A 25,096-nucleotide genomic window follows, 5' to 3' on the forward strand; every position below is an offset into this window, starting at 1 on the left:
AAATAAACAAAGGGCTAGGGATAGATATTGGTCTATAAAATACCTTACATAGGGAAATACACTTGACCTTTATTTTGCATTTACCAAAATCTATCTGCTTGGTCCCGTATTATGCTCTTTTTCAGGTTCCTGCTTGTATTTTGGGTTTGTACTAGAACATGTTAACATGCTTTAATGTTTAAAAAAAAACACATTATTTTTATACCTGTATTCCCTCTCTGTCTGAAACGCTCCGTTTTAGCACCTGTCTCTTTAAGACCCCTCCTGATAAAGCCCAGTCAGCTGGAGAATGACTATAACGGCACTGTAGCGTCACTTTCTACCTATATATATATCGTGTAGTTGTGATCATAAACAAACAGAAGTCCTGACAGCTCATTGAAAGACACAGTTTCTGAATACAGCCTGTGTGTGTTTCTCTGTGGATTGAGCGTTTTGATACTTTCACAATAGAGTAAAGCCCCTCGACCTGCTTTAAAAAGATAAAGAATCAATTTGGGACCTTTAAACTCAAAGTTTGCCTCATTAAAATGCAGTCAGAAATGTAAGTTTTTGATACTTTGATAGTGCTACAGATACATTTTGATCAACTCCAGGGGTCTAAGGGTTGATGCTCAGCCTTAACAGAGAACTGAATTTCTAGAATATTAATCCTGAGTGTCCTCCAGTGTAAAGAACAGTACTTGTAATTAAATTTAAATAATGTATATGAATGAAAAAAAAAAGTCAAATATAGCCTGTAGCCGTAGCCAGGCTTTTGCAAAATCCTGCCTACAGCCAAATCTAAATGACTACTGTTGAAAGTTGGAACAGGTCCTCACTACATGGGGAAATATAGTCATTTAAATGCTGTCGAAAACATCGTTTCATTGACGTTTTCAAACATTCACTTTTCAACCACATTTCGCTCACTTTTAACCTTAATGTCATAACATCTTTTGACCCGTGTGGGGAGACGATTGCTCTGCCCCTCAGGCCTCATCTTTGTCAGGCTCTTCCTCTCTATGCAGCGCTGTCCGTCTGATTTACATCCTACCTTCACCTCGCAGGTCTGGTTGCAAATTTGCAAAGCATCTCTCCCCGGACTGTCACCATCCTTTTTCTCCCTGTCTCTTTCCACTGTATTTTCTCAGTCTTTGGCGTGTATCAAGCAAACAAGCCCACAATTTCAAAGTTTTCCCGAATCAAATTATATGAAAAGTGCAGCAATTTGGTTAATCTTCCTGTTGAGGCTCCGTGAGGTTACTCATCAGAGCATCAGAGTACATATTGTAGTTCATATCACCGACTCCACTGCTGACATCAGTCAGTGCCTAAGTCCACTTCTGCGAGCTCCGGCCCAGCAGAGCTCAGATCTTATTATCTGGCTCTCGTAGACATGCCCCCAGGAAAACAAGAGCACAGCAGCAGAGTGCAGAGAGCCGTAACCCCGCCCGGTAAACAAAGTCAGCACTCTTTTTTTTTCTGCCACACGTATGCCCAACAGGTGCAAAGTTCACGAGCAAGCTGCCAGATACAGGAACTCAAACTGATTGGCAAACAGACTTCCTCTCTTATGTCTCTCTCTCATGTATTCTTAGCCTGAACTGCAGCAGCGGCCCTGTAGTTTCACCCTCTGTGCCCTTGTATTTCATCACTCTGGGGCATTACTACTGTGTCAACTCTGCTTCTTTCCACAGCTCGTTTTTCTACTTTCGTCATCTTCATCTCCTTTCTCACTGTCGTCTCACATCCACTTTCCCTGTCCTATTTTTGACTTTATTTGGCTCAAGAACAGGCTCGTCCAAGCTGAAATAGAAATCAGAATGTGTTCAGGCCGTTAAATTGTGCTGCAGAGAGCAGTTTGACCACAGACACTCATGCAGATCCAGAGAAAAATGTCAGATCAGAGGAAAGCAATTACATTTATGGATGGTGGAGGTAATTGACCATATCCTGTTTCAATTTAACATTGTGCCACAGGCCAGGGGGGTTTCCAGGCTACTCGTTAGGTTGGGTGACTGTGAAGATACAATTTTACCTTGGCGATGTGACAGATGAATCCGTTTACGGTTATGCTTGAATGTTAATTTAAAAAAGAGGCATTGGGCAGAAGGTGGTCTCTCAGGTAGCTTGTGAATGCGGAGGCTTAGTCCGCCCCCTGTTGGTGGGAACCTAAACCGACACCCCCACAAAGACAGATTCAAACCACAGAATGTGTATATTTTATTTCAGTTCACTGCCCTACAAAGCCGCCACAGCCAACAAGCCAACCAATGAATCATTATCACTCACCTCTTTTGTCTCTGTGTCGTGTTCATGCTTGTGTTTTGTTTGTACGCCCCGTTTTTTTTATTTATACTGTACATGTCGACTGACAAATCATATTTTTTATCAGTTTTGAAGGACTTCTTATTAACATCCAAAAGCTCACTTGTGGTTTTTCTTATCATTTCATCTGGATTGACCTTTGAATAAACCAGCAAATTCAATTACAGGAAAAATAAGAACGGTTATGAGCCATGTGTTTTCACTTTGTGGGAGAACAAGATGTCTGCATATTTTTTAGGGGAAAATTCAGCTTTCAAATTCGTCATTCCTCTCGAAAAAGCAGGAACAAAATAAAGTGCCCCTCGGGCGTACGGCAATAAGAAAAAGGGAACTAAAACAAAAACAATAAAAACAAGCATAAGACAACAGGGCATTAAAGGAGTAACTTAAAAACCAGCAATAAAAACAAGCATAAGACAACAGAGCATTAAAGGAGTAACTTAAAAACCAGCAATAACAACAAGCAGAGAACAATACGTTTCAAGTTCAAGCACGTCATGTCATTTGACATTAGCTGCATTGATCACTGTTCACTGTTCACAGAGTGATATGGTGGAACTGCAGCGTTTCATCGTTATAGGATTGTATGGACACAGGCCCTGATCATCAGTAGGAGTGTGTTCTAGCAGCCTGGAGTGGCTTTTCAATGACAGTTTAACATTTTACCTGCTGCTCTTGGGTCAGTGAGTGCCTCGTGTTTTTCCGCTCCATGTGCCGCGCGTTTTTCAGGAGCGCCCTGAATGCCTCGTCCTGAAAAACTTCAACTCGGAGCAGAAAAGTGCCCGAGGCGAAACAGTGCGCCAAACTTTTTTACCAACTGCAAAATGTGCACCGTCTGGTCAGGGCCTTAAACAGCCTTGAGATCCTTTCATTTTTTAATTCTGGAAGCTGACTCTTTCGTTGTTGACGCGTCCCTTAAAACTAACATTACGATCAGTGTTTCCGCTTCATTTGCATTCTCTTTCCTCTCTTTCATGTTCGCAGCCTCTGACCATCTTCCAGAGGTCCCTGACCACCATGCAGATCCAGATCCAGGGTCTGCTACAGTTTGCTGTGCCTCTGTTTCCTACAGCTGAGGTATCACACACTCAAACCAAGCTTGGATTTTTTTTTATTGTAGTACAACAGAGTAAAATTATTTCGGGAGTATTATTAAAACGATTTTCTCATATGAAGTGCTTCATAATTTGTCAGTAATACCGTCTGGTGACCTCCACACAGAGAGACCTACTGGGAATCCAGCATTTGCTCAACTCCTCGGAGGCTAGTCTGCACCAGCTGACCGCCCTGTTGGACTGCAGGGGGCTCAACAAGGTCTGTTCACTGCATCCTAATTGGCATCACAACTAGGTCAGCAGGAGAGTAAGTGGCCGCGCAGGATTTCAGCATCAAACTGAGAGGGGAACTGGGAACTGTGCAGCGCAATGCACAACAGAGAGGATTTACTGAGAATAACTTTCCGTAGATGAGTTCCCTGCACTGTAAAACCTGCACAGTGTAGCTCAGGACTGCAGTGCAGTTTAAATGAATAATGTTGAATGTGCATAACACGAAATAAAATATACGTTCTCCTGGAGACGACACACTACAGCGCTCTTAAGCCCTTTAACAAAAGCCTCTGCTTCATTTCGTTGTTCATTGTGCATCTACCTTTTTGTCTGCTAAATTTTTTCTTTGACCTCTTTAGGACTACCTGGATGCAATGGTGGGGGTGTGCTACGATGGGGTGGAGGGTTTACTTTACCTCTGCCTCTTCTCCACGCTGGCAGCCTGTGCCTTCACCGTCATGCTGTGTGCTATTCCCAGGGCATGGAGACAAATTGCCTGCAGGTCAGTTTGCTCTCTGTTTCCCTCTGTCTGCCTGCCGGAGTGCCCTCATTTCCTAATCCTGCAGCCATCTCTATGCAGCTTTACCTACGGCCAACCTGTATACATAGGTGTGTGTGAATATATATATATAATTTTTAGAAATTCAGTTCAGTTTTAAACACAATTCCCTGCACAACTTCCAGCAGCATACGGCTTAATCCGGTGCCTCTCAGCTCAAGGACAGAGAACTTCCGAGGGACAAGACAGGACTGAGTACACTCACTGAGTCATTTGCGGCTTTGAATTGTGCAAACAAGCTTACGTTTCGACATTACTTCTGACTCTTCATCAGAGTCAAACAGAACAGCGACAGTGCAAACACATAGTCCATATATGCCTACAACAGGTAATTGGTTGAACAGGATTTCAAATCTATTGGAGTCAGTGTCCAAATGCCGCACCCTATCACCCCTATCTGTTTTGGGGAAAATCATGCTCTAAATGTCTGGAACTACAGTTCCCATAATGCTTTTGGGGGATGCAGGAAGCGTAATATTGTCATGAATTTAGCGAGTTACACTGCAGGCCACTACATTTTGTTAGCCTGTATTTGTTAACATGTTTGTATTGGTACCATTAACATAATTAGATATTAGCAGTTCCTATTTGCAATGTACCTGTGGTTGTACAGGAAACTATCACTCATTTACCATTATACTGAAGAAAACTCAGGCAATTAAAGGCAAGTTCTGCAGTTATAAGGAGCATATTTATTCCCATGATTTCTAAGCTGATTGGCAGATGTTTATTCTTAATGGGCATCTGAGATAATTATAACGTGTAGTAGTTTGAGACACACTGAATCTAGAAATATATGTATCATGTCTGTAGGTTTGGATTTGACTGAGTTATGACTCAGAGAGAAAGTGGCTAAAGTGCCTTAATTGTCTCCATGAGCTGTGTGCCACACACTGCTCACCGTGTTGATAGGCAGCGTAATCAGTGGGCAAAACTACAATTATTCATTTTCTGTTATTTTTAGAACACCAGCAGCTTGCATTGGTCCCTTTGACATCAAACCGTATCCGTACTCACCCTCCAGCATGGCTCAGTTTGAAAACCAATGGACTAAGCCAGTCATCTGGCTCATCTCCTGATGTTACTCTCCTGATGTTTCTCTCCTACCCTAGGGAACGAGATTATGACGATATCGACGAGGAGGACCCGTTCAACCCACGGGCGAGGAGGATCGGCTCCCAGAACCCCAACCTCACCAACATGCACAGCTTCTGCAGCTACAGCAGCAGCATGGGCAGCCAGAACAGCCTACACCCGCCCGCCCCGGCTGTCTCCAACGCCCCCGTGTCAGAGTACATGTGAGTGAATAGAAATGACGTGTGGAGCAAAGTGGGATTTCTAAATGGCGTAAATCCTCTGAGTCGCTCCTTCCTTTTTTCCTCAGGAACCAGACAGCTCTGTTCGGGGGAAATCCACGGTACGAGAACGTGCCTCTGATAGGACGAGGCTCTCCTCCCCCCTCGGTGCGTTGGGTCCCAGGGGCCAAGTCCTTTCTATGATGTCACTTCCTTCTTAACTAAGAGTTAACAGACATATTTAGCCTTTAAAGCACAGGAAATAGTTTCAATATGAATAACTGCTGCTTATTTCATTCCTATTTTTAATCGGTGACTTAACTCACTTGACTCGCTACCTTAAAATTATCTTTTACATCACTCAAATACTTATATACGCCATATCCAGTGGTGGAAGTACTGTACTTAAGTAAAAAAATATAGGTACTGTAGTATTTCCATTGTATGCTGCGTTATATTTCCATTTCAGAAGGAAATATTGTAGATTTTACTCCACTCTACATGTATTTGCGGATTTAATTACTACCACTAGTTACTTTTTACATTAAAAACATGAAATAATGCAGTGCAACACAACTAATCTATCCTGTAGTATACAAAGTACCTTAAATTGGCTTTGCATGAATGAACCACTGAACATTAAAATACTCATACACGTATTGATTACGTAACATTTTGACTTCCTGACTTTAACTTGTAATGGAGTATTTTTAGACAGCAGTATTTCTACTTTTACTTAAGTATCACAGTACTTCTACTCAAGTACTACTTCTACTTGAAGGATTTCTTTAAAGGTACCTAATGAGCTACTTGTTTCTTGTACACCGTGCCTTCCTCTGCCCAACATGACATACCGAGGCTGACTTCTAGTACCAAAGCAAGGAGAGGAGAAGTAATGTAGTTAATATTTAATCATGGAGGGAACATCGTTTAGCCTCCCTCAGGCCAGATTCCCAGGAGGAGGTGACCCGTGCTCGTTGTTGACACTAAAGGTTTTCCTCCTTGTTGAATAAATGTGCCCCCTGCTGGGCCTCTTGTCTCCTGTTACTGTACATTATGGCGATAAAAATAGAAAGATTCAATTTTCATTGGGCACAGCCTCTTAAAGTAGAACATGCCGCACAAGTGGGTGACGAAATACAGCAGTTAAATGCATTCTGCAGGTATCTAATCTACTTCACATCTGTGGTTTTTAACCTTCTTTTTAAAGGGTAATGAAGAGAGACAAGGCTGTGATTGTAACATCAGGAAATACAAAATAAATACATATTTTGCACATTATTATTTATTACGCATAGGTGTAAATTCCACAAAAAGATGTGACAGAGATGTATTTTCTATTTGTGTATTGCACAGTTTTAGTACAGTTTATAGATTAAAGAGAACAAATAATTTTGTTAATAATGCTGGTGATCATTCTCATTAACCTTCAGCTTTTATTCCATACCTCAGTTAACCAAAAAATGTGACGAACGTATGATTTGTTTCTTAATCAATGTCAGCAAGCGATGTGTAATCCAATTCTCCCTCATGACTTCAACTGTGCAGCATCATGCAGTAGTCTGCGGCTAACAGCTTCTTTTATATATTTTTTGTTTGTCCGTTTGTCATGTGTGTGTGTGTGTGTGTGTGTTTGTATCTTTCATTTCTATATTTCCTCTTTTTTTTTAATCGACTTTTGGAGATATACTCTCAGCAGTATAGAAACCGAGTAAGTCTTTTCAACTCTTCCTCAGGGATAACTCCCTCACTCTTCCCTCTGTTGCATCTCCGTCTTTTACCTCTCCTTCACCTCACTTCACTTTGTTTGGTTCCTGTGCAGTTTTTCCTGTTTGGCATGGCTTTAAACCTCATTTCAGAAAGTCTGTTTGACTTAGTGAGGGTTTGTCTTCCCCTGGCGTCCACAGGGTGGTACTGTACCGTAGTCCTCACAGTTAGCCTCCCTGTGCATGCAGTCATTCGATTCTATAGCTTGTTGCGCCACAGGGTGTTAAGCACCAGGCGTTGCGCACTGCTATAGAATTTATTTTACCCAGGTACTCACAGATATGGAGTGATATCACAGTTACTGTTTATGTCAGAGTGATTGACGTGTTGCTAATGGTACATTTAATAAGTAATGGATTGATCTGTTTGAAGAAACTGTAGATTGGGTTTTCTATGCCCAGAGTCAGTTTTGTAGGTATGAGTTAAATGAATTCTCTGCAAAAAACAAATCTTTTGAGCATTAAACGCACTGCAACTGTAGTTTGTGGCGCGCCACTTTGAGGAAGATGGCCACTGTAGTCGGCTTGGATTCACAGCAGTTACGGTGGACCCAATATCACCACCAGAGTTGCGTAAAACTGTATCAAAGCGTCCATAGAAACTTCTCAACCCACTCCTACAACATCATCCACAGCCTCGGCCATTGATCTTGTAATAAAGTGAAATTCACAATTCACAGACAAAACAGGCACAGTGGCAGGTATGCCTCAATACGCCCTATGTTTTGCAGAAAGGCAGGTTTTTTTATACATATATATATATATTTGACATTTATATCTTCACAGTGGCTTAACAGATTTGTACCATTCAAAATGCACAGATAGCCCTTACCAATCACTTACACTGTTAGCTTATATCAAGAGACACACATGCCCTGGGAACATAGGACCCATGGAACAAAAGGATCATCCCTATAGAAAAAGAAAACAAGTCCATAGAGGCATAACCAGGCAGGCAAAAGTCCAAAAAGGCAGGCAGGAAAAAAACACAAAAAAGGCTTAACATGGTGTAGTACCAGCGGTAAAGGGCTGGTATAATTGCTTGGTAGCGTATGAGAGAACTGGGATCATGAGTGCAGTTGGGTGTGGCGTTCAGGTGATGGACACCAGTGGGAGCATATTAGGAACAACTGCTGGAATGGCAGGATCCTAAAATTGTTAAAGAAATAGTTCAAAATTTGGGGTAAAAATGGTTTTACGCTAAGTTAAAATCTGTCCTCTAAATGCTGGAATACTGGAATCCAAGCTGACTACAGCCACCTGTCAAACCTACAAGTGGTGAGAAATTGATACTCAAAAGATCGATTTGCAGTGGACTACTCGTTTAAACCCCCATGACATTTTCTATCTTTCTAGCTGACGATTAGCCTCAGTCCATTATTGTGAACTCTCACCCTCATCTCACGGGAAACAGCTTGTAACGTCCTCTTGTGTGTGTCTGTGTGTTTACCCTTTCCCTCCACAGTACTCCCCGAGTATGCGGGCGACCTATCTGTCCATGACCGAGGAACAGATAAGACACTTTGGGAACGACTTCCAAGCATAGACTTCTTTATCCGACCGAGGAGGGAAGCGGCATCACACACACTCAACAACGACAGAGTGTGTGGCTACTCGGGGCGTCACAGAGGGCAGTGTGTAACATCTCATTTTAAGACTCCAGGCTGTGCCGTCTCAGGACAACAGAACCATAGCGGTACCGTTCTCCGTGCTCATAAATGATTATCCACACTGGTCTGCCCCGTGGCATTCTTAATATCTCTGACACGTGCTATCAAACTTAACCTGCTCTTAATACGCTGTGTTCGTCATAATGTGTCAGCTATTTGGTGAAGCATCTGCAGGTGAAACATGACCTAACATGACTTTAATGAAACAGGAGATTTTGAGGATATATTTCTCACAGCAGTATAACAATGCAGTGTTAAAGGTAAAAAGAAAACAGAAACGTATATGTCTGTTTTTCCTACATCACAAAACCTACATTTGAGTCTCCAAAGACAAAAATGTGAACGTGACAGCTGATGTAGACGTTATTTTTTTTTTATGTGTTATGCTTCATGCTTGATATTTGTGAAGCACAAACCCAGCACTGGCAAAATATAGCAGGAGGTATTGTTGAGGTATAATTTATTTACGTTCACACACACAGACACGCCCGCAATTGAAGCTCTATGTTTCTCCCGGAGACCTAGAGACCCAACAATCTGTATATAAGTTGTACAGTAACAGACTGTTATTCACTGTCATTCTGATGTGGTTTATTTTAAATTTTGTTGAAACAATGTGCCAATTTTTATATATTTTTTCTAGTTTTGTGCTCGATGTCACATAGTCACATAGTTTTTTTTATATTTTCTAAAGGGCCGTTTTAAATTCATGTTCTTTAATCCAGCTAATACAATACATTTGTAGTTTCTGTCGTAACCTGGAAAAGCTGTGCTGATCTAACCACAATTAACGAGAATATCCAGGTAATTATTTTTCATCCGCTCAAACCATCTAAACAGGACGTGTGTGTATTGACTAACGACGATTTTCTGTAGGGATTTAATACATGCAAGTTTTTGTTTATCAGTTATTTTGGTAAGTGTCATTCATTCAAGCATGTTACATTGTGAGAATGGTGCTTTATTGTGTGTGTGACCAGCAGGGTCTAACTGTGAGTTCAAATAAATCCGTTTTGAGTACAACGCGATGTGTCTTCACTTTGTTGGTGGGTGCTCATTTGTTTTCGGGGGGGTCATGATGCCACAGGGGAAACCACTGTAATCGACACCAAAGAGCCCTTTAAATCCTGTGACCAACAAGTTGTTTGAGAGAGGGCGCTCCGAGGTGTTTCTTTATTTTCCAGCAGATGTCAGCATAGTCTAGCAAAAACGTACTGCTCAGTGGAAGCTTTACTTATGTACTGTACGTAGAAAATGCTGTTGTGAAAAGGTGTATATACAGTCTATATAGTCAACAGCTTTGAAGTAGGCATAGACATGTTTTTATTTGCATTGGCGGAATAAGTAGGCTATTCAGGTCTTGATATCAAAGCGGGGAAGTTTGGCTGTTACAGTAAAACAGAATCAAATACAGGCAAGAGTAGAAAGTAACAGATACATAATAAGAGGTGCATGAACTAAAATAAGAGTAGATGAAAAAAATAGAGACTACACAAGAACATTTAGAGACAAAGGGACAGTTGTGTTGTTGAAGTGAGAGCGAGAGTAATACCGGTGTAAAATACTCTAAGTCCTAAAATCATACTTAAATTCAAGATTCAAGATTCAAGAAGCTTTATTTATCCAGAGGGAAATTTTTGTGCAACAGTTTCAATACAAAGATGGGAAAGGATCAGAGTAACAATAAGCATAAAAACACAAATCAAATAAAGCTAACATCAAATAAATCAAACGATAACTAAGTGTGACAGAGTGCAACAGACATTGTGGTTAAACGTAGGTTTATACAATATACAGCAATACGCAGCGTGCAGTTTAGCATCATGTTGAAATAAAATAAGTACAAAGTAAATAAGTGATAAGGAGCGATAATTGAAACAGTGTTAAAAATTTAGCAGCATTTCTGACAGAACTAAGTGACAGTAAAGTACAGTGAAGTGTAGCAGCCTTCCCCTCCAGAGATCCCCTCCAGATGTGTTTCAAGACATGTGCAGGTAGTCTGCTTGGAACAATAATATGTGTCACCGCAAAAAGGTATAATATCCACATTGAGAACTTTAAAACTCCTTTCACCTCATTAAAAATTCCAGAATCTATGAATATGCAAATGTTATTTTTGTTTAAAGTTTTCCAGCAAGATACAAGACATCTTCTCCACTTTAAGCCCATTCTCAACATACGTGCACTTGTCCTTTTCTGGAAAGTTTCTACATCACACCTATATATGTTGAATATTGGGTCAGCATTGACTTCCAAACTAGTTGTGCTGTCACAAATCATGCTTGAAGGCCCACCCATTCACATTGGATTGTGAATAAGCACAGAAATCTTTCCACTTTCAGCAGATAAATATATGAAAACAGCCTCCTCGTGTCTTTCTGCACAGTGAAGCTCAAATATCTGACAGGACGAACAGGAAGAAAAACATGTTTTTGAGTGGAGGTTGCCTTCAAGTATATAATTACCAATTTACATCAAAATATACTTAAGGTAAAGGCTACACCTCCAAAATAGCTCATTTCAGTAAAAAAATATGCATATTGGCCTGGGTTATAATTAGGCTATTGTCAGCATAATAAGTAGTGTTGCTATAAACATGTCATCATTCAGTAGTTTACATTTTGTATGACACATCTGCAAAATAAGTGGTAACAAAAGCTGTCACCCAGGCTAAATGTAGCGGCATAAAAAGTAACGTTACAGTAATTTGTTGCAGAGTATTACAGAATAATAAAAGTAGAAGTAGGCATAGTTTTTGTTATTCTTAATTCCCTGTTCCATGTTTTACTCACTCTGTACATTTTATAATTTTAATTAATTATTGTTACTGCATATGGAAATACATTTTTTGATATAACTCTGGAGCATGTACAAAAAAAGTAAAGCTGATATTGAATCTTTGCAATAAAACAAAAAATTAAATAAAAAAAAAAATAAAGTACCTGCTTACTTGAGTACATGTAATTGACGCTAGCGTGTGAAAGAAATATAATAATAATGTATAAATAATAATAATAATAAAGGAAAATCCAAGTTTTTATCTTATTGTCCTAAGTTGAGGCGCTCCACGGTCTCCAGGGGCAACGATCACGTACACGCGCGCGCGCTCTTTCACGCACGCACATAGCAACCGGCAGCGGCAACGGCAGCGGAGCGGCAGGAGAGGAGCAAAGACAGACGGGGACGTGCCTGTGGCAGGTGGGCTGCTATCGGTGTAACCTACCGCTACCTCTCTCCGGCTCCTCGTCTGCTGCCGGGTGAATTATCCCCGGGTTTCGTGCCTCTAACCTGCGGAGTGGAAACGCGAGCTGGAGCCCGGACGCACTTTGAGAGAGAGACAGAGACAGAGAGAGACTGGCTGGAGGGACCGAGGTCGTTAAAGTGAGAAAGACACGACGTGAGGCGGTTCAGGTTAGCTCCTGAGAGACCACTGCGGAGGATAGAGTCCGTTACTTGTTGTGTGTGTTGTTGTTTTTTAATTATTAGCGTAGAAAAGAAGAGGCGACATGCAGGTTCCGACAGTGCGGAGGACGGTTCAGTGTCCCGTTTGACTCGTTATCCTTCACTCTGACGGAAAGTGACCATGAAGGACACGGGGGAATCAAAGGACCACCAACTATCTGTGAGTTCAAACGACACAATGCTCTTTTTTTAATGCTTCTTTTAATGCCTGGGTGTAACTTAACATTTCAATAACCTAGTTTATATACAGGGGTTCCCTTTACTCAAGCAAGTTGTTGTTAGTGCTCGTTAACGGTAAACCATTACCATGTAATACAAAGAAGTCAACCCGGAAATATGCTGCTAACTGTCCACTCACTGACCACTTTATAGGATACACCAGTACAATCTGATGCTATTCAGTCTACCTATATGATGCCTTTGACTTTCAGTTCAGGTCTTGTTGTAGGTGTACATCCATGAGGGAAAAAACCTCTGAAAACTATGCAATTTAGTGACTATCATTAATATCCACAGTCCACAACATCAGCACCTACTGTGACCTCAGTGCTAAACATTCATATTATTAACACCTCTTTATATCTTATAGGCATCATAAAACATAACATTTATGGCTGAACAGTTTCCACGATAGACTGCACAGGTCATTTGTACCTTATAATGTGTATATATATATATGTATATATATATATATATATATATATATATATATATATATATATATTTCAGCATCAATTGTTGGTGTTATATTGCCGTTCCATGTTCTGCAGCCCATGTCTGAATAATTAAAGTGGCTGTTTCAGTTGCCTAGCCTCTCTCTTCTCTAGCATGTAATGCACTTTCTACAGGGCGCTGACAGAGAGAGTGCCTCATTATTCCCCCTTTTTAACTGCTTATGTCTGTGGGTCACAGGTATGCCAGCCTCTGGGTACATGGCATCACTGCTGTGATTGCTATTGTCTGTTTTTAACCCATCAAAAGCTTTCTTACTGATCTCTGAATGTTGTAGAGAACACGTAACAACATGCTGACCAGGCACGAGTGTGGTAATGTAATAATACAGTACTTAGTTGTTTTTTATCAGCCATATACTGCCCAGTGTGTTCATATTGAAAGGTAAATTTACCCTGTACAATTATAGGTGTCTATTTGGGTGCAGATGATTGTGGGATCAGCCTAATTTGTTTCTTCATTTTTGGAGGATAACTTGACATTAAATAGGTTGTATGAAGTGACTAAAAGTGGAATGTGGAGTACAGCTAGAGAGTCAATCCATTCATCTGTTTTCTATACATATTTATCATCTTCACCATGGCATCTAACGTAGTGAACATGTACTGGTCAGAAGCCAGGGTAGGGTACACCTTAGACCTGTTACTAGTCCACACACATAGATAGTCAAACACATTTATGCTCAGATTTACATCTACAGACAATTTTGAGTTTACCTAACCTGCATGGGTTTGATCTGTGGAATTTGGAACAAATGAAAAAAACATGTAAAAACAAGGATAATATGCAAAAATCACACAGAAAACAGGATTTGTTTTAAGCACAGGACTTTCTCAGTATGAATGTCCTCCATTATCTGGTTGAATAGGAGAAAAAAATGTACATCTTGTGCTTGTTATTGTATTGCACTTCCATAGATTTGGACTACTTTTTTTTTCAGTGGTCAAAATCAATGAAGATATCTAGACTTTTAGTCCTTACTCCGGGTCAAGCTTTGGTACGACTCAGTCCTATACCTCCCCTATTGCAATGCAGTAGTGTATTTTCTTAAGACGTCCCTGTCCAAATCTACATCTCCTTTTTTGTAGTACATTTTGTAATCTCAAATCTCAAACTAGGAAAATCTTGATGTAATCTTCAAAGTTTCCCTGATTATAACCTGATTCTGAGGTTTTTAAATCAGTGGAGCTTCTCCTTGTGAAAACAGAGGAATTCACACATATGTTGCAACTGACACATTAATCAACATTTTCTTCTCTACCACACTTTCTTTCAGCTCCGAACTAGATCTCTCAAAACACGTACATTTTCAATTCAAATCTAGCTACAGCTGAAGACAGACTCCAAACACACATCCATGAAATAATTCATTTATTGTAGAAAGCAAAGTACTCTTGTGTGCTGTCAATGTCTGTTCTTCCCATCAAGGTAGAGTTGAATCATTTTCGAACCTATAATTTCAGCAAATTGAATATCTGTGTTGATTGAATTCAAGGGCGACTAAATTCACTCTGTGTGCCGCAGGTTGCCTTGAGGATCCGACCCCTCAGCGATGCTGAGCAGGAGGAGGCGGCTACGATCGTGGCCCACAGAGTGGATGACCAGGTGAGATGCTTTCTGCCGCTGTATGTATGTGTGTGTGTCTCACTCTGTTTACCTCTTTGTGCATACAGTATGCATGCACATGAGTGAGTGATGGGGTCAGTGTGTGTGTGTGCTCGTATAGAAAAGGGTTGTTGTCTCTCTTGCAGAAGCCTCTCCCTGCCTGTCACAAGGCTGACAGATAAGGTATCTACCTCGGTAGAATCAACAGCTCTATTTAAAAAAAGAAAAAACTCATTTGTAAAGCTCATATGTGACATTTCATGTCTAAATGAATACTGGATGACTCACACCTGTAGCAAAGAGAGTGACCTAACAAGTGTGAGAAAGCCTCAAATGCTTTTAGAAGCAGATGGCTGAAACCTTTGCCATAGTGAATACCTCGGTTTAATTGGACTTCGACCACTGCAGATCTGTGCAATGCTGCTTGCATGAAACATTTGTGCTGATGGTAGTTTGTGTATGTGTGTGTGTGTGTGTGTCTGAATGGCAAAAGGTTACAACTACAGTAAAGCAGCAGTAGTAATTCATTCTGTTATGGATGAAGTAACATCCGTCTTGAATTTGGTTTGAAATTGACATGTTTTTAAGTCATTGATGTGGTTTTTTTCAGAAACCAGAATAGGAAATGCCTCTGATGCCTCCTAAAATGCTAGTATTGGTATCAGCGAGTACACAAGACTATGCACCAATCAAATACAAAGTAATTTAGCCTGAAAAAACCTAATAAGTAGTCTGTTATTTTCATTTACAACTTCCTCAAACTAGACAATTAAGCATTTATTTTGATAATCAATGGATTCAGTTATGTTTAAATTGCAAACATTGATGTGGTATTTCTTTTGCTCTATACTCGCATAGACCAAGCAAGCAATCAACAAGAAACGAATTATGTGAAAATAGGTAATACTAACAACATTATGCCTGACTCTGTTCACTTTAATTCCCAACGGTCTTGTTTGTTTTTGCCCTACTCAAATGAGATGGCATTCTAATGTATTTGGCAAGTAAACTGCTTTTAATGGAGCCATTATGCTAAGTGTGTTTTCCAGTAGTAAACCATGACATGAACACAATGTAGATTTGCTACTGTACTGTATGATTGTCGCAGTTATGCACAACAGCAGAGGGCTAGTCTTACATATATATATAAATTACACTAAAGACAGATTCTTGATTTACAGTATTTATTCCAAAGCAATGAAAAAATAAACTTACTGGACATGGATTGCTATCACACAACAGAGGTGTTTTCCCCTCATAGGATCCTGTCCTTAGAGCATGACCGCTGTGCGCAGTATGTAATGAGGTTGTTACCATGTGACCATATGAGAAGGATGTACAAGCTCCACGAGGACCATGTTTAACAGCAGCCCTCACTTTTGAGCGGGTCCCTCTTGGAGACCATTTAGCGGTACCAACAGTGTGCGTGTGTGATGATGATGAAGTGAGTGCAAATGATAATGAGCATCGTGACTGGGAACATGCTGAGGTGTCTCCTCGCTCAGCGTAGGCTGATTGAGGTGGTAGTGGGCATACTGGCGGTGGGCAGACAAAGCAAGAAAAGTAACAGCATAGCAACAGCTGTCATAGTGGCTCAGACTGGACTTGGTCTAACAGTGCGGGAGGGAAACACCTGTGTGATTAGTAGCGTCTGGGTTTTTACTAGAGCGTGCTTCTAGAAACAGGTAATCCACGGCTTGTTTGTCTGTCTTCTTAAGTCTTAAGGACAGCATCAGCACTTGTGACTGCCATGACATCATTAAAATAGGCTTGGGCACATGGGATTAGAGCATAGTGGTAGTCAGGAGGATATGGTGCTGACACAGCCATCATAGCAAAGCTTTGTTATTATCTCCAGCTCTTTCTCTGTGTTTATTTCCTGTACAGCTTCATCTGCAGTGCGTAGATTATATACCCCTATGGCATAATTCATACTGTGTTATGTCTGTGGAGAGAATTACAACCAGCCAGAAATGCTGTACAATGCTTACAATATACACACTTGTTATAGAGACAGTGGGGTTGTGTGAATCTGCCGTTTACCTATGTCTTAAGAAAAGCTTACCTGTGTTGGCACGAATTAAGGGGATATAGTGAGGTAGGTCACAACAACACAGGGATGTTGTGAGATTACAGACAATCAATCAATCAGATTACCTACAGTATAACTGTCACTCCTGCCCAAGCCATCATACAAGTCACACGCAAATATATGCAGATATGTACTCTACCTACAAATAACCTAAATTCACCTCCGCACGCTGTCCCTCCACATGTACACAACACAATGGACTGACTACTTTGCTCGTGAGACAGGCAGACAAGCCAGCTCAGACGGATTAGCATGATGCCTGTGGCTGAATGGGTCGACTGGGCTGACTGGGTGCCAGTACCCAGTACCCAGATCTGGCTCTCCGCAGAAAACAGACAACTTCAAGGAGTCTAAGCCCGCAGAGATGAGCTCATTGGATGGGTTTTAGCTCAGGTTAAGCCTTCTGCCACCTGCTCTCTTTCTCTCTCTCTCTGGCTTTACTCTTCCCATCCCCTGACAGCTCAGGGGATCTGGCTGCCTTTTGTTGACCACCTGTTACGCTCAATGGGCTTTTCTTGTCGTTGAGTGAGTAGTACACAGGTCAGACGTCTACTGAGGTAGACTTATGAATGAGATAACTCAACTGGAGACATTAAATATTTTGATTCAGTCAAGGTAGTCATTTTTGAATGGAATAGGAAAGTGGATTTTATCCCAAGCTGTATAAAAGATACTAGACTTTGCCATATCAAAGTGCAAAGCAGGCTTTTAGTGGAATTTTGTCATGGGAATTGAGTAAAGTTGAATAATCTTTTAATATGAGTGTAATGTAAGTACATCTTTCTGGGGGAAGGAAACCACCATTCTGGCCAACTTGGGGAAATTAAGAAACCGGCCCAACCAGTGTTGTTTGGGACACTGTGGACATCCATGCATACCAGATACTGTTTCTAATGGACATCCTGAAAGGTTACAGTTGTTTGTAAATTGTAATGGGTTTTAAGTTCTAAAGAATATGAAAAACCAGTTCAGTAGATTAGAAACAGGCATTCATGAATGGGTTGCTCATAAGTGGTTTTGGCCCATACATACCTGGAATACAGCAGGTAATAATAACCAGTCTAAAGCATGTTTCAAGTCTCTGCAAAAATACATTTTGGTGGATTTTTTCTTGTTCATTTATTTCAAATTAAGAATTAGAATAAAGCTGTTGTTGTTCTCACATGACCTGAGACCCAACTGATAGTAACCTTGGTCGGACAGTGTTTTTCATCCCATGGAGTAAAAGACCCAGAGAGCTTATGTCACCTCTCCTTAAGAGGCTAACAGGAAAGCTATGTTTATCCCACAAGGGATAAAGATGGTCGTTCAACCTTGTGAAAGAGACACCCGAGGGGACCTTTTTATATCACTACCAATTTCACTCTACTTACAAAAGACTGCTGTGGTCTTGGAGGCTATATGTACTGTACATTTATTAGGGAATTAGACCATAAATTAGATAGGATACATGTATTCTGTTGCACTACAGAATACATTTAATTCCTAACCATACCATAGTTTTAGTTTTAGTATATTTACACAGATCCCAGCTTGTTCCTGAATCTGTTTTGAGGTCTTGTCAGTGTTTATCAAATCAGTTCAGTAATTATATTTATAAATGTATTCACACACATGTAGATCTAAATGTCTTCCTCTTAGGAATGAGTGTTTTCACCAGGCAGAATATGTCTTACTTGCCCTCGAACTTGTTAAGCATGTCTAAGGCAGGGCTGGCCAGTCAGGAGCACACAGTGGGGAATGCTTTATGGTGAGGCCTTGTCTCCATGGAGACACATAGACAAGGTCAGGGCCATTGTGGGTTTTTTTTATTTTTTATTTATTTATTCCCGTTCCTTGGTAGTACAGTCTAAGTAGAATATGGATACACAACAGGGGAACAAGGCTCCATTTTGTTTTCTTTTTTTTCATGTCTGCAGATGATTTGGCCCTAATAAATATGTTCTTTGAAGGAACATTATGTTCAGGTGGATCGTTGGCAGGCTTCTCAATGTAATTCAGTGTGAACTGTAAGTGTGATAGATATCACACGAGGTATTGATGGTGGCATTTCATGGTCAGGGAGAATTCTGTTGAGTGCAGATAGAAGGGGACTTAAAAGTCCTTATTCATAGAGACTTAAAAGAAAATACTTTCCTATTCTGTATTTTTTCATGTTTTTATCTGAAAAAAAAATTCTGATCCCTGAGAGAGAGAATGCCAGCCAGCGAGCAAACAGGAATGTATCATCAAGTCCTCTTAAAACAATAAGCAGCATTCAGCCTAGTCCAAGTACAAGTCTACTTGATAACAGTATGCCATGAATTGGCACATTTTCTGCCTTACAAAGTCAAAAGTACAAAGCACCTCCTCACAAGTGCTCAGTAGTGTAGTGTAGTGTTTCTTCCATTCTCTACACAGGTCTGTCCATGGAAGGAAATTCAAATTGCCTTTACCTTAGGGGCTGCAGTGTAGTTAGCCTGATGCAGCCAAAAACAGCTCCCCTTGGAAAACACACTACTTTAAACTCCAAACTCCAGAGTGTAATTTGCTGCTTTCTAATACATTACCATTAACACAGGGATGTAGTGAGATTATAGTTACATTTATTTAAACTTTTTTGAACTAATTCCAGGCAGCTGTTCACTGAAGGGCAGTGGACAAATTGACCAAAACCAAACTAGAAGATTTGTTTTAATAATAAAATGCACCCCTCGCCTTGTGCAAAAAGGCAATAACCTGCATCAGAAATGCACAAAATCTGCATAGAATTGACCAGTCCCCTTTTTGCCTTAACGTTCCCCATCCTCGGCTGATGTTCTTTCTAACACAGTCCATCACCATAAAAGCCTAGTTAAAAATCTGGGGGAAAACAAGAAAAAGGGCACACTTTGTCCATGCAGAGGCTTTTTTTATGAGGCAGTGTTTGAATAGCTTCACGGCTGAACAAGAGAGGGAAAGGAAATACAAATAGCCATGTCCTTCTAAGCTGTGAAGATTTAACCTCCACAGAGAGAGAGAGAGCGAGAGAGCCAGGAACGAGACCTGAACCTATAATGGCAACAATGGCACAGCGGAGAGACACAGACATGAACAAGAAGCACATGAGAGTTTATTTTGGGTCACTCACGTCCTACTTTTTTGCAAAGCTCGGTCAACCTGTCAACACAAATAGACTGTCTGACCTTCTAGAGTGGATAATCTTCGCTTTCCTCATTTTCTCTTGACTCCACTTCTACTTCTCTGCTTCCGAGCAACACTCTCCCAGACTCCCCTGATCCCTGCCCCTCCCATGAGTCTCTTTTACAACAAGGGCTATTGTGTGTGGGTCTGTGCATGTTTGTGTGAGCTGTATGTGATCCCTCTCAACACACTGCCTGCTCTTCCACTCTAATCTTGTTGAGAGGGCAGGGCGTGGCAAGTCACCACAAGCGGCCTCTGAAGGAGACTAGACGCTGGAGTGGCCCTGTTGTGAGTTCTTCTGTATACACTTATTGCCCCTGGCTAACCCCTCTGGGAGAGCAGCTAGGCCTTTGCTGTAAGGATCAGGAGATGCAGTCGTAATCACAATCAGTTCATTATACAGTTTGATTAAAAATAATAGTATACAATCCAACAATAAAGGACATAATGTAGCAGGTGTAAATTGTTCACACGATGATGCATCCGTCCTTGGGCACCTTCTGAGTCATTCTGCAGTCCAGAGGGGGTTAAAGAAAAGGAAGGAACTACCAAAAGGGCTAATTATGTCACAGATAGCATAATCAAAACACCTTTTTCATTTTAGGAGAACATTGAGAGCACATCATTTCTTGCTGTGTATGTGTGTGTTTTGTAACAGAATCACAAGCACAATGTTCCCCTGCTTCCTTCGTGACCAACTTATACCTCTTACACAAGCAGGAAGTACAGCCGCAGGGTCATCGGCCCATTTTAACCGTGCCGTTTTTAGTGAGATCCTAGCCGGAGGACACGCAGGCGTCATTCCATTTTAACCAATTAATTGTAGTCAATGGGTTGTTAGTTGTTAAGCAACATTCAAAAAATCTACAAAACACACTCTGAGAATATGAAATGTGAAAGGAAGAGTTGTGAGAAGCAGAGTGTGGTGAGTGGGAAGAGCAGCAGGTGGCGAATCAAGACGGAGAAAAGGTGGCCCTGAGGACAGACAGATTTGCAGCTCGCTGTCAAAGAGTGTTTACAAAGGCAACATCTCCCATATGTCTGGTTTTAAGGAACCAGTGGGAGTAAGGCTCCGAGGGTGTTTTTTATGTAATGGCCCAGTCATAACAACATGTTTGTCTGGTAAGGCTCATCCATGAAACCACATTTCAAGGGAACTAGATGATTGAAATGTTAAAGCACAGTACCTCAGCAAGAAGTAGTAAGACCTAACTGTACTTAATCCACAATGGTGGGGGATCAGAAAAAGTGGAATCGTTTTAGGACAACAGCCTTATTATATTGTTTTTAAGTCCAACCCCTGGCTTTAAACCAGAATGCAAACATGCTCATGAAGTGGGCTGAAAGGACCTGAATTTAATGCAAAACCCACTGAAGAGTAGAGTAGAGTAGAATGGACATTTAACTGTTTGCTGTGGTCATTTGAGTAGTTCAAAAGAAAATGGTGTTCACTGTACATTGATAAATAAAATGAGTTAGCCCGCTACAATAGGCACAATTCTTTGAAATGGTAATGGGACACATAAAAATCCCTGTCACTCTTACCATCCCGCTATGTTGATGTGAATGGGAATGGCCACTCTACTCTCGTTCTATTTCTATGGCTAAAACCAACCTTACAAGCTCACATAAAACAACGTATACCAAGTGTTAGCATAACATTAAACCTAGAGTACATCCACAGGTCAAGTCTAAGTACAGATGAGGTTAACAGCTTAAACCAGAGCTTTTCATACATGTTCGCGGTGACAAGAGATCAATGTACATAATCGTTTTGCAGTAACAGCAATTTATACATGAGATGCACCAGTGCATGTCAATTAGACTGCAACCTCAGAACACTACTGACAATTAATAGACTTTACAGAGAGAAAGCAAAATGTTTTTCCAATGCTTTACTGCTGTTTGTTTTGCTTTCTGTCTGTCTCAACACCATCATACTGAATTATATCAGCACACTCAACATTTAAAGGATACTTCATTTTGGCTCTCTGCGTACTCAAAACCAGTTTGTGTGTCTATTTTTCATCCACTCAACAATTTGGTTTTGTGTGTAATGAGCTTCACTGTCTCATGGGCCTGCTTGAATTTGTGGCTATACTTTATTCTACTTTAGGACATGTGATCTTTCATCTTTAAAAAAAAAAATTAGAGCCCTGCAGGGGGTTCATTGCGTGCTGTGGCCGCAGAAGACTTGAAGCTACTTGGAAACACTAATGGCTGCCTTTGTGTTACACAGAATGCATCTCCCACTCTGTCATGTCTGATGGAGGCTGAATGGTCTAAAATGCTTCAAAATAGCATGGTGTTCAGCACCATTGTGCTATTACTGATGCCATTACGTGTGAACATAGCTGTGAAGTTAACTTGACACTGTACTAAATGGATCCTTGCACAGTTTGCTGCTGCTGCCTTCTGAGTAGACCCTCCACAGGGTGTTACTTACCAAAGGTTCAAATCATGTTCTTCTGCCTTTACATGTGTACGATATAATAGATAAAAGGCAGAAAAACACTGAAATACTAACTATAGAGAGGTCTGTATACTTGTGAAACAGTAAATCACAACACTATATAATGTTGATGTATTATCATTGTAATGGAAAAAGAACAACAAAACAGAAGATGCTTCGTTAATAGATTTACAAAAGCACTAGAACTGGTTTGGCACTGTTCCGTCTGTTCTGTTATAAATATATCTGATATGGATGATAAATATTCATCTTTATCAAATATTCATGCAACGTACCGGCGATCAGACAAAATACAATGGATTGGGGCTGATTTGGTGTGACTGCAGCCTGAGTTGGATGCTGTAGCTCCAAGTTTGAGGTTTGGCATGAACTCATTTTTATTTAATTGTTATTAATCAGTATAAATTTGCTCTTTTGTCGAAATGCAAAAACTACCATTCAACATTTTTGGCTGTCAGTCGCCTAGCAACAGTGTTCTCATGATTTAAACCACCTGAAAGTCGAGCATATTGTCTTGTGTATCAAAACCTCACGTTTCATTTGAGGACAATAATTATTCCTTTTTCAGAAGACTCGCACAGCTGCACTGCACACACTGTTGAGCCTTCATACTTGTTGGCAGACTGTCTAGCTCTACGGGATTAGCTGGAAGGACTTATTTTTCCTTCATAATGATCTGTTATGAAGACAGATGCACAGCAAGAGTGACTAGAAGGAGATACAAATCTAAATCTTACCTTACCTGGTATTACAGTTTTACATTTTTCACATTATAGGACACGTGAGTCTGAGTAAAGGCAGGCTTCTATTGGAGTTTCCACTAGACTTGATTTGAATCTTCTTTGACCCTGTTCTTATATGCCAAAAGTACAGCTTCACAGCTTCCTCTTTACCTTAAGTTGTTCCTTCGGCATTCAGACGGTCAGCCTGTATCTAGATGTGGACTAACAAAGACCACAGGGCTGTAACATGAGAAGTGTAGTGTGTGTTGTCGTCTTGGTAATTGCCGTTTGTCCTCGTTTGTGTGTTATGGCTCTGCCCTCAACGCTACCTCTGACCTTTAATAGCCAGCAGCCTGTGCCAGTCTCTGGCATCGAGCAGTTGGTCTACACTCAGATGTTTGTTGCTTTGCTGGTAATCGGCCTAATTATCTCCACTAAGAAGGTTGTGTGTTGGAGATTGTCTTTCAAATACCAATGACACACGGAACAAGGAAAAGGAAGGATTTTGTGATATTTTTTCAGTTTTTGAAATAACGACAAGCGACATATGGACATTTAATATCTTTTATTATCTTACACTGAGGTTGACATTAATGGCAACATTTGGGGGGGGGGTATCCTCATCTTCACACTTAATTGAGATCACAGGTTTAATGAATTGCTTTCATGGGTGACAAATTGCTGTATTGTTCCTCTTATCCTTTGTAACCATCTGTTCCTGTGGTATCCAATAATACATTTGTGCGACATGGCCTCAAAATAAATGATAGGGGTAATGAGCAAGGGAGAAAAAAGGACGGGTGGCAGAAAGAAAAGAAATTTCTCTCATCCAGTTCTTGATCTTTCGAGATCTCTTGTCACCTTGCGTAAATGGCAGTGCAAGTGTGTGTGTCGGCAGGTCCACACCAGTGCTCGAGTCTGAATGACAGTGACCCACGTCCGACTGTACTCATCTGGTATTCGTCTGCCACATACAGAGATCTTATGTAACCACAAATGAAGAGCAGACCTTGCTATCAAGCACCCTGTATCAGGTACACTGTGAATCCAACATACACCTCTGAGCCCCTGAAACGGGATATACAGTAGCATTGTTGGGGTGTGGAGAGGGCAGCTCTGAGGTTTTCTATCAGATAACCAGCCGCAATTGTGCCCGTAAGACTTTCCAAAGCTTCGGTTGCGTTTCTGAAAGAGCAGCCTGAAAGGTCGCCCTGTAAAGGTCAGCGCTTAGACATGGTTGCTTTCTTTTTTTGATCTTGATAATTTATTCAAATCATTTATTGTTTTCACACCTATCCCACTCTCCTGCCAATAACCAGGTGTAATTTAATGCAATTCTAAATATTGTCTAAGATCAAAATATTACAGCCTCGTTGGAGCACTGATGATGATCTCAGAGAAATTCACCAAGCAGTTGAAACTAAATTGCAAACATGTTTCCATGGTAACAAAAATGTCACATGGACGGGTTAAATAGGATGGTGTCTCTTGTGAAAAACAAGATGCATAGATCACCGACATGCACTAGAGATGGCACACTGATACATGACTCACAGATAGAAACCTGTCTCTTAATCTTTCCAACACATGCACGGTCAACCCGATGAGCGTGATAAAAAAGGATGTAACTTTATGACCTTTGAAACTAAAGCATTGAAAAAAGGTTACAAATGTAGGCAATAAAATGTGACACAAGTGTGAACATGTGGTATCGCTCTCATTCAGACCCTCTCTGCTTGTTTTTGTTAGACATATCCTTCTCAATATGTTGTCTTCCTCTCTTATTCTTTCTTATTCTTGATTTTATCAAGCTTTATTTGTGGCAGCTGTATCTGCTAAGTGACTATCTTCTTGTAGAAATGTTTGAATGTGCTATGTGCAAACAGCTATGTAAAGATATAGTGGAGTATGGCATCCTGA

At 40.7% G+C, this 25,096-nt stretch overlaps 2 protein-coding genes across 2 annotated transcripts in view; both read left to right on the forward strand.

Moving 5' to 3' along the window:
* Window positions 1-9,823, forward strand: part of ttyh2 (tweety family member 2) — a 59,236-nt gene extending 49,413 nt beyond the window's left edge. Inside the window, exons 9-14 of the mRNA XM_083932233.1 lie at window positions 3,295-3,387; window positions 3,532-3,624; window positions 3,998-4,140; window positions 5,310-5,495; window positions 5,582-5,660; window positions 8,724-9,823. Of these exons, the coding sequence (XP_083788359.1) occupies window positions 3,295-3,387; window positions 3,532-3,624; window positions 3,998-4,140; window positions 5,310-5,495; window positions 5,582-5,660; window positions 8,724-8,804 (675 nt within the window). The 3' untranslated portion in view covers window positions 8,805-9,823. The remainder of the gene's footprint in view (window positions 1-3,294; window positions 3,388-3,531; window positions 3,625-3,997; window positions 4,141-5,309; window positions 5,496-5,581; window positions 5,661-8,723) is intronic.
* A 2,688-nt stretch (window positions 9,824-12,511) lies between these two features.
* Window positions 12,512-25,096, forward strand: part of kif19 (kinesin family member 19) — a gene marked incomplete at both ends in the record, with an annotated part of 33,223 nt that continues 20,638 nt past the window's right edge. The window contains 2 exons of the mRNA XM_083932467.1: window positions 12,512-12,550; window positions 14,647-14,727. Of these exons, the coding sequence (XP_083788593.1) occupies window positions 12,512-12,550; window positions 14,647-14,727 (120 nt within the window). The remainder of the gene's footprint in view (window positions 12,551-14,646; window positions 14,728-25,096) is intronic.

Source organism: Echiichthys vipera (genome assembly GCF_963691815.1).
Source record: "Echiichthys vipera genome assembly, chromosome: 18".
NCBI classification, from domain to species: domain Eukaryota; kingdom Metazoa; phylum Chordata; class Actinopteri; order Perciformes; family Trachinidae; genus Echiichthys; species Echiichthys vipera.